This window comes from Candoia aspera, chromosome 1 (genome assembly GCF_035149785.1).
Source record: "Candoia aspera isolate rCanAsp1 chromosome 1, rCanAsp1.hap2, whole genome shotgun sequence".
NCBI classification, from domain to species: Eukaryota; Metazoa; Chordata; class Lepidosauria; order Squamata; family Boidae; genus Candoia; species Candoia aspera.
In genome coordinates this window covers 21,562,431-21,577,006 of record NC_086153.1, presented here as the reverse complement: position 1 = coordinate 21,577,006, position 14,576 = coordinate 21,562,431, and the positions used below count along the sequence as shown (strand labels likewise).

Genomic DNA, 14,576 nt, shown 5'->3' with positions numbered 1-14,576 from the left:
GAATCAGTCACAGAGTTGAGATCATTTCCCCGCCCTATGGGGAGAGTGTGGCGTGTCGAGGCACAGGGTCCACGTGTGGTGGGTACGTGGCCTCTTGCCCTGTGGCAGGGACCTCACTCAGTAGCAGCGTTGTGCTGACTCCCCTGGGCTGGGCGGGCTTCATGCCCACCCTCTCTCGCTTTTCCCATTCCTGCACACTCCCCCCCCAATTCCCGTCCTGACTGTAACGAGAAGCAGATGTGAGCGAGCAGCCTAAAGCCTGCACAGGAGGGAGGGGTGGCCAAGCAGGAACTGAGATTGCAGAAAATCCCCATTTCCAACGAGCGAGGCTGGCGGAGGGGATGTTCAGAGGGCCAAGGCCAACCCAGGGGTGAGGGAGCCAGCGGTTGGGCAGGGAGCAGGGAAGCCCAGGATAGGGAAGGCTGGGGCGGGGGGAACAGGGCGCTGGGGCCCAGAGCTGCCAGGCAGGAAGTTGGGGGGAGTGAGCAAGCCAGCTCTGGGAAGTTTGCAAAGCTGTCAGTGTCTGAGGAGTGAGCGGCTGCACAGAGCCCTCTCGGCCTGTGTCCTGCCTGCAGGCTGAGCGTTGGGGAGAGGGCCAGAAAGGAAGGAGGACTCTGCTCTGCCAGCATCACTGGCCCTGCCGCCAAGGCCTAGGGGCCCCTGCCATGTGCAGCTGACCCGGGGGCCCAGGGAGAGGACCACCAAGAACCGGGAATGGCTGGCCCTGGGGTCACCACATGGCTCTGCATCTGGTGGGGCCTGCTGGCCAGGGAGGTCTGGGGCATGAACTACCCCCCCAGGTACAGTCTGTACACGGGGGCCAGCCTGCCTTTCGCACAGCTCCAAGGCACAGCCCAAGCACACAACGGGGCACGGGTGGCCAGCCGCCACAGGTAAGACAGCTGACGATACAGTCCACGGCAGATGCAGGGCTGGGACGAAATCAAGCCGTCTGGATGTGAGTCCTCCAGAAAGAAACAGAAGGGCAAAAAGCAGGAACCCAGATTTCCACAGGCATGATGCGCTTCTGCTTCTGAGCTTCTGGGAAGCTGGTTACCGCCTTCCAGTTACCTACCACCGGCCTGAGGGGAGGGCACTGGGAGAGGCAGCTTTTTATGTTCCTATGAGGTTTTAAAGGATGCGGAGGAGACCCAGGAGCCGGCTGGAAGAGGATGGAGGATTGAGAAAAGGCCCCACTAGAGAAGGGCCTTGTTTGCTTAAGTGTTGGCTATTTAGATAAGGCAGTGGCAAATCTACATTGTGTGTGAAATTGCAGGTTTAAAAGTATCCACTGCTTATCTCTACATGTGGGTTGGTTTGAAAAAGGAAATTAGGACTCACTCTATATCAGTTTCAAATTTTAAATCCAAATAGAGGCAAGCCATGAATGGCTTCATAATCTGTTCCTTTTAAATGGCTTTTATGTATTGTTATACTGTATTTTTGTTATGATTGCTTAATCACTGGCTTGGAACCCCAAGATGCCTGACAGTGAACATGGAAAAGAGGTGGGGACAATGGTGTTTCTATAGCAAAAGCCTCGATCCCTGTCCATGTGCTTATCTTCACCAACAGAAGGTGGAAAGAGGCTCTGGATGGAAATTAAGGGCTGAGGACTATCTCATGCTCAACATGATCCCAAACAGTTGCCTAGCTATCCACCCCATCAACTTCATGTTTTGTTTGGTGTGGTGGCACGGGATGAGTGTGGATGCTTGTGAGGGAGAGTGACTACTGACTAGATGTACCTTAAGCTGTTAATATTTGTGAGAATAAGTCTTGGGAATGGGTCGTCTTTATGGGGAAGAAGACTGTGCATCATGGTGACCACAAAATATTTGTGGGATGTCGAGGAATTGAGATAAATGCTGAAGAATCAAATAATGGAAACAGGAGACAGTGTTCCTTGTGGTGGGGGAAGGAAGTTTGCTGCCTTCTTTGGTACTTCAGACTCTTTCCTGGAGGTGGGGGGAGGAAAAGCAAAAGCAGTTGGGGTTTGAAAGGATACTAGCTTTTTGGAAGGGGGGGGTTGGATTCCAGGGTAAATTTGCAGCCACTTTGGGAAATAGGAGCAGCATTGTACAGAAGGAGAAAGAAAGGGGCTCCAGAAAATAGCAACAAGAAATGGATTTTAGAAAGAGTTGTAGATCAGGGGAGAAAAACACAGTAATACAGGACTTGTTCATTCATATAATCACCCTTCACTTCCTCCTCCCATCTTACTACTCCATAACTTGCCCAGAATAGGATAGGTTTCTCCCCAAGTTTTTTCCTAGTTAGGTCTCCTCATGTGCTGGTTTTGGAGGTCTCAAGGTTATTTATTTGTTGTTAGATTTATAGGCAATTCTTCAGCCACACATCTATGGAGCAGTTTATAGCAACAAAGACTAAAATCATCCATTATGAAAATGCACTGAATCCGTGCACAAACATTACACAAAAATAGCAGCCAGACAGAAACAACATATTATCTCAGATCTCCAAACGCTGTCAAAACCAATGAGTTTTGCCATCTGCTGGAAATTCCCAACAGAGTGGGGCCTTCTGCTCCTTGATTCTTCTGGCGGATCTCAGTGGAGGCACAAATGTTGAGCTCCAGATTAGAGGAAAAAGGCTTATATTGAAGTCTGACCTGAACTGCCCATGTTCAAAGTCTTTCCATAGTAATTAGAGTGCATGAAAAGTTCTCTGCACATGCTTAGAGGATCAATCTGTTATCATTTCACATGAATTTATTTCTCAAGTTGACCCTGGCATGCTGGAAATGCCCTGTTTCCTCTGTGAGGATGGGAAAGGTGATAAGGTGAACTGGGCAAACATTAACCAGTGGTAAAGTAACTCGTTGGTTCAGACTAATCTCATCCAGTGATGGGTAGAGGCACCCCTGGCCTTTGACCTGGCTGTTCCCTGCTCAGGTCACACTCTTCCTTGATTAAAGGCCATTAGGCTTTAAGGATCTAGCCAAGCAAAGGTGAAAAGCATCCTTGAGGCAGTTCACCTGTGGCCAACTACGGCAACTGGGCTTTTGGTGGAAAGGGGAGGAAGTGAGCAGGGAGTTAGGACTCCTTCCTTAAGTGTATTGCCAAGAGACAAAGAAAAAAGGGAAGTGCTCTGGTTACATTTCCTCTGTTACTCAAGATCTTGAGGGATTCTGTGGCTGCCAAACACTATAGTGAGTGGGAGATGCCACATTGGGCAATGGGATTCCATGGATCATGAGCAACTTATAGTGAGTCTGCCAGCCCACTGGGCACATGACATCACTGCAATATCGCTATGCTATGCTATGCTATGCTATGCTATGCTATGCTATGCTATGCTATGCTATGCTATGCTATGCTATGCTATGCTATGCTATTCTTTGTCAAATTTTTATACTGCTACAATCATATAATTCTCAGTAATCTGTTCACAGAAAGGGACGTTGTTGTTATTGTTATTTTATTAATTAATCTAGTCAAACCCCTTACTCAGTACAGGATCCCCTAGAGCAACTCTAACTATCCAACCCCTGCCTGAAGACCTCCAGTGAAGGAGAACTCATCACTACTTTGTGCGATGGCCTGTTCCACTGGCTGATAGCACATATAGTTGGGAAGTTTCTCCTGACATTAAGCCTGAACTCCCTCCTTGTAATTTTAACCCATTGGTTCTGGTCCTGCCCTCTGGGGCAATGGAAAATAAATCCATTCCCTCTTCTGTGTGACAGCAGTTCAGATAATTGAAGGCTTCTGTCATTTCTCCCCTCAATCTTTTGGTCTTTTCTGTCCAGATCTCTTAACTGCTCATCGTAGGGCTGGATTTCAGACCCCTTACCATTCCTAGTAGCTCTCATCTGAACTTGCTCCAATTTGTTACTCTCCTTTTTGAACGATGGTACCCAGCTCTCCAAATGGAGTCTGTGGAGAGGAACAATAACTTAAGCCTATGATCTGAATTCTATGCTCTTATTAATATATAATGCCAGATAGCATGTGCCTTTTTAGCGGCTGCATCACAGTGGTGGCTCATGTTTAACATGGTCAACAGCAACAGATCCTTTTCAGATATTCTACTGCAGAGCCAAGTCTCCCCCAACCTATGTTGCCATTGTATAGCCATGCCCCAGTTCTGTAGCTCAGCACCCAGTTTCTCCACTCAGTACCTTTTTTGGTCTTTATTAAAATCCCTTTATTCAATAGCAACAACAGCAACAATGAGGAGGAGGAGTTTCTTAGTTTAGGTTAACATCAGTGTGTGCCTGGGCACATCTGCCTCTGGGTTTCACTTGAATCCTGTGCTTTCCTTTGGGGATTTAATTTATTAAGAAGAGGCATTAAAACTTAAGGCCTCTCTCAAATCCTCATCCTCTCTCTAGAAACTGAGTCTTGTGCCAGATATGTCAAAGCAGCATTGCTCTTTAGCAATTTGGAGTAGGCAGGGGTTGAAAACATATGCTGCTCAGAGAATCTCCCTGAAAATGAAGCCATTTAGGTTCTGGCCTCAGCCTTGAATTAGAGCATTTCTGACATGTGGAAATCTGGAAATCTGGGTGGACTTTGGGCTTGGCTACTATTTGCTGTTCAGTTAGGCTGACTGTATAGGCTGAAAGTAGAACAGTTCAGTTATGGATCAACCCAACTAGACCTTCTTTCTCACGCCATTGCAGGAATTGGTGTGCCTATGTGGTATCACGGAGTGTGAGCTGTGTGGTGGAGGATGGAGTCGACACATATGTGAAACCGGATTATCAGCCATGTGTTTGGGGGCAACTCCAGTGCCCCCGTGTTGTCACGTGAGTGAGGGGCAAGCAGGGAAAAGGGAGCAGCTGTGTAAGTCACTGCAGAGCATGCAGAATTGGGCTTGGACTGAAAACACCAGTAGGGCAACAGAATACATTTGCCACATTTCCAATTGTCACAGAGGCATTGATCCCTTCCTCGCTGGCAGGCTGCCTTGCTAGCTGGGTGGAGTAGGAGGTCATGACTTCTCTGGGCAAATGGGGAAGAGAGGCTGGATGCCTGTGGCTGCTGCCTGGCATGTGCCCAGTCCATCAGGGAAGCGCACTGATCCTGGTGCCAATAGAATTTAATGGGCCATACACATGGAAGTGATTTGCTGCCTCCTAGTGGTGATCTCTTGGACTGCAAAGGAATATAAAGTTTTCCTCAAGTCAGATTTGACTGTTGGTGACTACCTCAACACACCCATGTACTGTAGCTATAAGTGGCTTGCCATTGCCTTCTTCTGGGATTTTTTTTTTTTTTTACTTCCCAACGTAGACTACACCTTAAGGATTTCTGGTGGTCTCACATCAAAACACTAACAGGTTTGACCCTGTTTAGCTTTTTTAGATCAGTCATGGTCAAGTCTATTTGTCTAGGAAGAGAGAGCAATGCTTGTTAAAACCAGAGAAGCTTTTAGCCTTTTCTAAGGAATATATGGAGCAAGCTCTGGACATCCAGGGGTGAAATGAATGATATAGAGAAGATGAGTGGTTTACAGAGATCCTCACCCTAAGAAGGGAAATACGGAATGGCTAGCAATTTGCTTACCAGCTGCCTGCTGAGAACGTTATTACTTCTCCAAGCAAGTAGCTAACCGCAAGGAGACTCTTGCCCCATTCCTTACTGCAGGCACAAATCCTCTTGGCTCTTCTACCTGACAGGTACCGGAGTTTTGTGCGCCCACGCTACAAAGTGGCCTATAAGATGGTGTCGGACATGGAGTGGCGCTGCTGCCCTGGCTATTCGGGTGATGACTGTGCTGAAGGTGGGGTGCTACTTACTACCAGCCGACCACGACCTCAGCCTGGTCGACTCAACCTGTCTGGCTTTAGCAACACACTCAGTGGCGGTGAAGGTAAATTGGAAAGGGTGTAAACAAAGTCCAGTCTGCTGTAGTGGTATAATCGCTATCTTAAAAAAATCTACATTCTTCCCCTTGTGTGGTAGCTCCTACCCATCTCCCACCCCCATGGTTTTCCTATCATAAAGAAAAGCTCTAAGCTGAGAAAGCCAGGGAGTTGAAGCATGGTTACCTATGTGTACAGTGTATGCAAATGTATGTATATGGAACACACAACCACAGCATTTTGCCAGCTTCCTAGGAGATTGACTCTTTAAAGCAGTGTTTCTCAACCTTGGCAACTTTAAGATGTGTGGACTTCAACTCCCAGAATTCCCCAGCCAGCCATCTGCTTTAAAGATTGCCTTTTGAAAGAGTGACAGTTGCTCTGGGTTTATAACTTGGCAGTCACTGCAGCACATCTTCACAGAGTCTCACTTGGCTGCCTCTCAGCACTGGCAACTCCTCACTCTGGTTCCCCTATCACAAACCTCTTCCCAGATTTTTTTCCAACCTAAATCTACTTTAGGCCGAATTTGATTCCTTGCACTGGGTATTTTCCCATGCTGCTTACCCCTAGTAGAATCTGCATGAAATTGTCAGAGGAGATGAAGGGCACTGGAGCTCTTTGATCTTTAATGGATGAATAGATGGCATTTTAGCTGGGCTTCTTTTCTCACCCCTCTGTGGCAAGCTGCACCTGTCAAATCTCTTTCAAAATGACTAAAATCTACCCAGTATCCTTGCAGCTGCCTGTTGTTGAAAGAGGCTGATGGAAAGATAAGTGCCAGCTGTGGAAAGATTCAGGCTCTCATGAGATTATTTTAAAGAGGTTTAAAGACATGATTTTAAAGAGGATTCAATAAATGCATGGAGAGGAGTTGTGCCGTGTCCCTAGCTCTTCCTCATTCAGAGGCAATGCATTTTGGAAGACCAGATGTTGGAGGCAAGATACAGGGGAAGCCATCACCAGCTTCTTAAAAATACTCGCCAATTGCTACTGGAAGAAATAGTGCTGGATGAGAGGGAGCTTTGGGCCTGATCCAGCAAAAGTTTGTATCCTGTAGTTTCCCATTACTTGGCCCATAATGCTGACAAAAGCTATTAATCTTTACTTCAGATTAAGTTCCAGGAAGGCCTTTTCAGTATGGTGAACCTCACAGTTGACTTCAACAGCATTTGAACTCTTTTTATACCCCAAAACTTAAAGGCTTTTTTTAAAAATTAGGGTAGAGTAACCTAGTCCTTGCTGTATTAATATAATGTCTTTGCTAACAAAGTTACATGTTGTCCTAGTTAGTTAATAAAATATATTGTCCTCACTGATGGTAGTGATGAGAACATTCTGGTTGGTTGATGAATAGCCAATGACATATATTTCTCACTCATCATCCTAAAATACTGGCACCCCTCATCTTCTAACGACTGATAAAAGCTGGTTTGGTCACCTTAACACCTTAACACATTTCTCCAAAATTGGAGGTGGGGAGCACAATAATATCAACACATCATAGTTCTGTGTCAGCTCTATTAGGAAAATATAGTTTTTTACATAGCACAAAGGACTGGTGTAAGATGGTTTAAATCATGGGGCGGAGATGTGAATGAAAACTGCATGTGAGGAAAAGGCCTACGTGATTTGTGCAAGAACACTCCAAGAACCAACAGCCCATTTTAAGCTTTTCTTAATACAAGTCTGGTTTCAGGAAAATGACCTCAGCATTTACTTAGTTTGCAGGCCCTTCCAGCCACTTTTCCCAAAGTGGAGTCCTTGGTGCTCTCTGAGCTTGGCTGTTTGCTTGCAGACATTTCATTACCCGACTAGGTCACAACATCAGTGCTAGTGAGTGTGGGGTTTGCTCCCTGTTTGCTATTGTATATAAACAGGGAGCAAACCCCACACTCACTAGCACTGATGATGTGACCTAGTTGGGTAATGAAATGTCTGCAAGCAAACAGCCAAGCTCAGAGAGCACCAAGGACTCCACAGTTCAACCCTGAGGTCTTCTATTGAGAATCAACCCTGATTCTCTTCTATTGGCTTTTCCCGCTATAGGGCATCCCAAATAGAAGAGAGTTGGATTAAGCTTTCGTCATGGCTTGGTCCTTGGTGTTATAGATGCTGCCTTCCAAACAAGAGGAGGGCAGCAGGTTGAGGGAGGTTGTCTTAGAGTTAAGCTACCCAGCCACTCTGCTTTTAGCTCTCCCCTATTTTGTCAAGTCGATAAATTCAAGACAAAGTGCCTTAATGCACTTTCCAATCTCTCCACTCAGGAAACAGGGACTCGGAGAAAGTACAACAGCTGGAAGAAAAAGTGCAGAGCCTGACCAAGCAGCTGCAACACTTGCAGTCCACCATGCAGGCCAACAACGCCAAGCTGACTGAAGACGTGCGCCGGGCGGTGGAGACCTCCCTGAACGGCAAGCAGCCAGCAGACGCAGCCGCGCACCCGGAGATGAAGGAGGCCCTCAACGAGATCCAGCGCCACCTGCAGCGCCTCGACAACCGCATTTCCGACCACGAGAACGGGCGAGGCGCGGGCGGCAGCGGGACGGACGTCCGAGGCGAGGTCCTCCGGGAGGTGGAGCGGCGCCTGCAGGAGTCCTGCGCGTCCTGCCTGACAGGCATGGAGGGGCTGAGGCGGCAGCAGGCGGAGGACCACGACCGCACGCGAGCCCTGGAGAAGTTGGTTTCCTCCGTGGACCAGCGCAACCGCGAAGCCGTGAGCACCGTCCAGCAGCACGTGAACCGCCTGGCCGAGCAGCTGCCCAAGGCCTGCTGCCCCCAGATGGAGGAGCGGGTGGGCGAGCTGGAGCGCCGCCTGGATGCCGTCTCCGGCTCGGTAGCAGCGCTGAACGAGCACGCGGGAGGCCAGCCCCGGCCCCAGCCCCAGCCCCAGCCCCAGGCGCCCTGGAGCGTGGACAGGCGGATGACCGAGATGGAGAGCCGCGTCAACACCACGCAGCGCAGCCTGGAGGAGCACTTGGTGGACTTGCAGGTCATGCTGGAGGGAGCCGACGAGCGGCTCCGCCGGGCTGAGGGGCAGCTAGACTTCCTCTTCTCCCGCCTGAACGATTTCCAGAGCCACGTGGGCCGAGCTCTGGCCAACCTGTCGCGGGACGTCGGCGGGCTGAAGGACAGCAGCTTGCAACAGCAGGGGGCGCTGGAGCGGGTCCGCGTCTCTGTTCACGCCTGCACCCAAATCTGCACCGAGCCGGGCAGCCAGGACTCTCAGATCAGCAACATCCTGAGCGACCTGGAGCGGCGCGTGCTGGACAATGAGGGACAGCTGCGGTTGCTGGGCTCCAGCCTCCACCAGCTCGACGTGTCAGGGCGATTGCGCACCTTGCAGGGCTTGGTGGGAGCCAACAGCGAAGCCCTTAGCAAGCTGGCCGGAGAAATTGGCGAGCTTGAGAACCGGGTGGTGATTTCCATGAGTGCAGGGCCGCCAGATTTAACGCATTATTCCAATCACACCAATAAGCGCTTGGATAAATTGGAGCAAGAGGTCAAGAGACTGGAACACCATCCCTGCAGCCAGACCTGCTCCCAGCTATGGGGAGAAATGGGGCAACTCAGGGAGCAGGTGGAGGCCTGCCAAACAGTGTGCCAGCCAATGGGGGGAAAGCCAGAACTGGGTACAGAGCAAGTGGAGGCTTCCAAACCTTTGGATGGTTTCAGCGTGATTGGAGGCAGCTCCAGCATCCACCTTCAGTCTTTGCAGGGAGAGCTCTCTGAGGTGATCTTGGGCTTCAGCTCGCTCAATGAGACACTGGCTGGGCTGCAAGCCACAGTGGAAAAGCATGAGACAGACATCCATGAACTGGGCACTACCAAGGACCGCATCATTACAGAGATCAACCGGGTACAGCAGGAGGTGACGGAGCATGTGGGCGAGAGCGATGTGCGTTTTCAGGACCTGGGTCATGAGATCCACCGGTTTAGTGGTACTCTACAAGTGGAGGCATCAGACTGTCGGAGGGCCTCTGGGGGTCTGGCAGAGCGACTTGCTAAGCTGGAGGGCACCTGTGAACGGCTAGACCATGTCTCGGGGAGCTTGCGCAAGATTAAGGAGGGGCTGGACAAGCACATCTCGGCTTTGTGGGGCTGTGTTCATGAAGTGAATGGGACTCTGCGCCACCACGGAACCTTGTTAGACAAGATTCATGGCAGTCAATTGGGCACCATCCACCGCCATCTCAGTACTCTTAATGGCTCCCTCCAGACCCTGCAGGGTCAGCTGCATGATCTCACACTGCAGGACTTCACAGGTACTTTTGGCAGCTCTGACGAGGAAAGATGGACTGGGAGTAGTAGTATGGCTTGATTGTGGGGTAGGGATCAAGCTTGGCACAGTATGTCCCGACCATCTTCTCCTTTCTTATGAGGTGCTACCTAGAATGACTGTCCTATGTTCTAAATTTCAGGCCCTCCAGGCCTTCCAGGCCCCATGGGAAAACAGGGCCCTCCAGGTCCGATGGGACCTCCTGGCAAGGATGGAAAGACTGGCATCGAGGGACCTCCAGGTGAGAAACTGGCTGAGTTCAATTGTTGTTGCTGTTGTAGCCTGCACATTCAATACACAATCCTTCCAGGAAGATCAGCTTTACTGCTTAGCAAATGCTGGGTCTCTTCAAACTCTCTCATTCCCTTTCATTCCACAGTCATCCTTGCCAAATATCTTAGCGATAAAGAAGAGTTTCAGGGACTTCCCCAGATAATGATCTTCAGACAGAAGAGAAACAGCTGCAACAGGTCCAGTTCTTGGATTAAGCAGATGTTCCTGCAAGGAAATTGAGATTGGGGGTTTCTTGATAGTGGGTGCTGCCTGCAAATATCAATGGCAGTAAGGCTTAGAAAAACAGGGAAGGTCTAGAATAGGATGATAGTGGGAAGGATTGCACCAGAATGCTCTTGTGGGTATGCAGTAAGTGGCAATTGCCAAATCGTCCACCATGAACTTATCCAGACCTCGCTAAGTGCTGTCTTGATGCTCTCTTCTTATTTGACCTGCAGTGTTGACCACCAACACTGTACAGTAAGTAGGAAGACATTTCCAATAATAAGTGCAAGGCACTATAGCTCATCCCATCTCATGGGCATACCTGTTTTCATCTGACTTCTTTTTTTTCTCCTGCAGGTCTCCCTGGAAAACAAGGTAATAAAGAGCTGACAGCGGGATAGGGAACAGAAGTAATTTCTATCCTTGAAGGAAACTGAAGGCTTGAATCTAGGAACATTACCGAGACCTGTGTTCTGTCTAGCTCAGTATTTTCTACTCTGACTAGTAGCAATAGTGTTTCCCAACCTTATGGCTAGGGGCAATGTGAGGATAGTCAGCAGGTTCTAAATGCTCAGCAGTAGGGTCTGCAGCCACCTTTATTTATGTGGTTTTGGATCTGGTACTCTAGATCAGTGTTTCTCAACCTTAGCAACTTTAAGATGTGTGGACTTCAACTCCCAGAATTCTGGGTGTTGACGTCCACATACCTTAAAGTTGCCAAGGTTGAGAAACACTGGCTGGTAGTGGCATGGCTTGTATTCTTTTGCCAAAGCAGATGCTTTACTACTGCACTGTGATAAATAATGTACGTCTCCTTTTCAGCCAGTTTCTTTCATCTCCCCTGTTTCTGTAATGCTATAGGGTGGGGATGGGCCAGGAGGAAGAGCAGAGAAGGATATTTACAGGCTGTTGCATGAACTATGGAAGATAGGGGAGATCACAGTTTTGGTTGCCATGTTTCATATAAATGGATCAGTGTGAATAAATTGAAAAGCTGGTGGACCAGGACAGTGTAGGCAGAGAAGAAAAGCAAGAAGCAGAAGGTGATTTTTCCCCTTCTCGATTCTCTTGCAGGGCCGCCAGGTCCAGCCGGAACCATGCCGAAAGTCTCCTTCTCAGCAGCTCTGACAACCTGGCATGTTGATACTGGAACCATCATCTTTGACAAGGAGCTGGTGAACGATGGCAATTTCTATAACCCAAACACAGGTCAGTGAATGTAAGATGCGAAGAATGTATGGAATGGGATGGTTCTCATAACAGCATGAAGGAGCTTGCAGCTGGATCCGACCAGGACGGACCTTTTATAGTGAGATTTGTGGGGTATAAATTTAATACATTAAATAAATAAATTTATTGTATGCATTAAATGTATACATAAACTAGGATTTAGCATCCTATTTCCCATGGAAGGAGGTTGATGGCCAACCAAATACTTTTGGGAAACCTACAGGTGGGACCTGAATGCTGCAATCTTTTCTGAAGTATGGTGCCCCAGCCACTAGAACTCAGCATGCCAGCTCTAGTCCTGAAGTTGCATATTGCCATTGTGACTATGACCCAATGATAATAATAGTCCTACCTTCCATGGATTTTTCTTCTTCCAACTCTTTTTCTGTCAGTCTCTGTCAGATCATCCCCTGGCCATCTCTGAAATTAAGACTTTGTCTCCAGCTCCTAATGTGCACCATTTTGCACTCTGTAAGCCAGGAGTAAAGGCAAAATTTGTCCCTTTGCCTGATGGTTCTTCTGCTGTAATTCACCCTTTCTCCCTACAGGGGTCTTCACAGCTCCTGTTTCTGGCCGCTATCTGGTCAGTGCAATTTTGACTGGGCACAGGGGTGAGAAGATTGAGGCAGTGCTGTCACTTTCCAACAGGGCCATTGCCCGCAGCGACTCAGCTGGATATCAGCCTGAAGGACTGGAGAACAAACCGGTGGCCGAGAGCCAGCCGAGTGCTGGTGCTCTGGCAGTCTTCACTCTCGTTGTCCCGATGGAGCCTGATGAGACCCTCTGCGTGGACCTCGTGTCTGGCCAGCTAGCCCACTCTCCGGATGAGCCACTGACAGTTTTCAGCGTTGCTTTGCTTTATGAGAAAGATTTGGGGGTCCAGGTGGTTCCTCAGTGGGGGTAGGGAGCAAGCTAAGGCAGGCCCTCAGCCAAGCAGGGAAAGGGGATGCCAAGGAACCCCAACTTGCAATCCCAATAAAGCCTCCTTCCTTCCCTTCTGAGCTGGTGTCACCCAGTGACAACTAGTGTGGTATGGTGGTTAAGGTGTTGGACTAGGACTAGGGAGAAGCAGGCTCAAGCCTGCCCTTAGCCATGGAAAATCATGGGGTGACTTTGGGCCATTTATTCTCTTTCAGCCCAACCTACCTCACAGGTTGCTGTTGGGATAAAATAACAGGAGACCCCAATGGAGGCTGCCTTGACCCTTGGAGGAAAGGCAAGGTATAAATCTAACAAATAAATTGGCACCTTTTGCCACCTCAGAGTTGAAACTCTCAGCTGAGTTCCCGAGAACTTAAGCAGTGATCGTGTCCCTGCAGTACCAGAGTCTCCTGTCCTGCAGGGACTTTTTGCTGGCACTTCCTGTTTCCCTCCTGCCAGCACCACAGCATGAGCTGTGGAGAGATTCTGCCTCTCTAAGGCACTGCAGGCTCCAACTATAGGTGTGTTAGTGCCCTCTGCATCCTCTAGGGCCCACAGCTGCCTAGCCCACCTAGGCCAAGAGAACACATTGTCTAGGACTGTGTTTCTCAACCTTAGCAACTTTAAGATGTGTGGACTTCCAACTCCCAGAATTCCCTGGCCAGTCCACACATCTTAAAGTTGCTAAGGTTGAGAAACACTGGTCTAGGAACTAGCTATTCCCTGCAGTGGAGTGGAGGGAAGAATCCTTTTTGTTATTTATCTGTGTCTGTCATTCCCCAGAGAAAATGCCCACTGCTCCTCCCTCATTGCATCACCAACTGACTCCCTGCTTTGCCCACATTTTCTCAGAACCTGAGCTGCCTCATCTAATCATGTCCACTGCCAAGCTGCCCAAAACAGGCTCTGTCTACTTACTGTAGAAGTAAGGATCCTGGATTGAAACCACTAATTCCTGCAGTAAGTGAGGAAGAAAAGATGTCCTTTGCAGAGTTAGAAGCAGTGGAAAGTGGTGGTGGATAGAAGAACTCCCACCCCTTTGTCTGTTTCACCCCTCATGTATATGCTGTATAATGGCTAAACTCAGCTAAAGGTATAATTATTGAATAAAGAAACATTTTTTAAAAAAAAGAGGATGTGCCTGTGTTTTCATTTGTGTAGTGTGTGGCAAATTCAGTCATGTAAATAAAGTTGGGAGGATAATTTTTTTAGTAGCCATCTATCTCATCTCTCAGCAGATGCACCTCGAAGGAGATTTCTGAAGATTATATTAACATCTGGGCAAAAATGTGTGAAAGGAGAGTGTGGCCGCAGACAGATTAATGTGTTAAAAGGAAGTATTAGCACTTTGAACTGAGTCTGGAAGTGAACTTGAAATGTGTCATGAGGCATAGTCCTGGCACAACATGATGATATCAGCCAGTTCCTGTTAACCATTTCACTGTCCTATTTTAGGTCTGTTGAAGTTTCTGGCATTTTCAAAGACAGCCCACGTACAACATGCTGTTAGAATTCAAACACACGGTTACCCGTTTTTTCCAACTGACTGGAGCTGGTTGTTGATTTAAGCATTTGATCAGGAAGACCTGTAATTCAGATCTTTTGCATCCTGGATTGCCTAATTACCCCTTTTGTGCAAACAGGCTGGCTTACCCTTCTCATCAAGGAGGAATTTATAATTTCTTGGACCTAGCCAGGCATCACATATCCTAAGTGACCATTGGGCAAGGATCAAACTCACAGATAATCAGTAAGGTTTGTCCAAGCAACTCTAAAACAAGCAACGTGATGGGGAAAACCCATCATGATTTTACA

The 14,576-nt window shown here is 48.4% G+C and overlaps 1 protein-coding gene across 1 annotated transcript; it reads left to right on the top strand.

Moving 5' to 3' along the window:
- The first annotated feature begins 448 nt into the window (after nucleotides 1-448).
- Nucleotides 449-13,892, top strand: EMILIN1 (elastin microfibril interfacer 1). Its single transcript, XM_063299937.1, has 8 exons — nucleotides 449-893; nucleotides 4,649-4,774; nucleotides 5,648-5,841; nucleotides 8,101-10,098; nucleotides 10,255-10,353; nucleotides 10,968-10,985; nucleotides 11,685-11,819; nucleotides 12,389-13,892. Exons 1-8 carry the CDS (start codon nucleotides 715-717, stop codon nucleotides 12,742-12,744), a joined length of 3,105 nt encoding a protein of 1,034 aa, XP_063156007.1. The 5' UTR covers nucleotides 449-714; the 3' UTR covers nucleotides 12,745-13,892.
- Nucleotides 13,893-14,576: the final 684 nt, after the last annotated feature.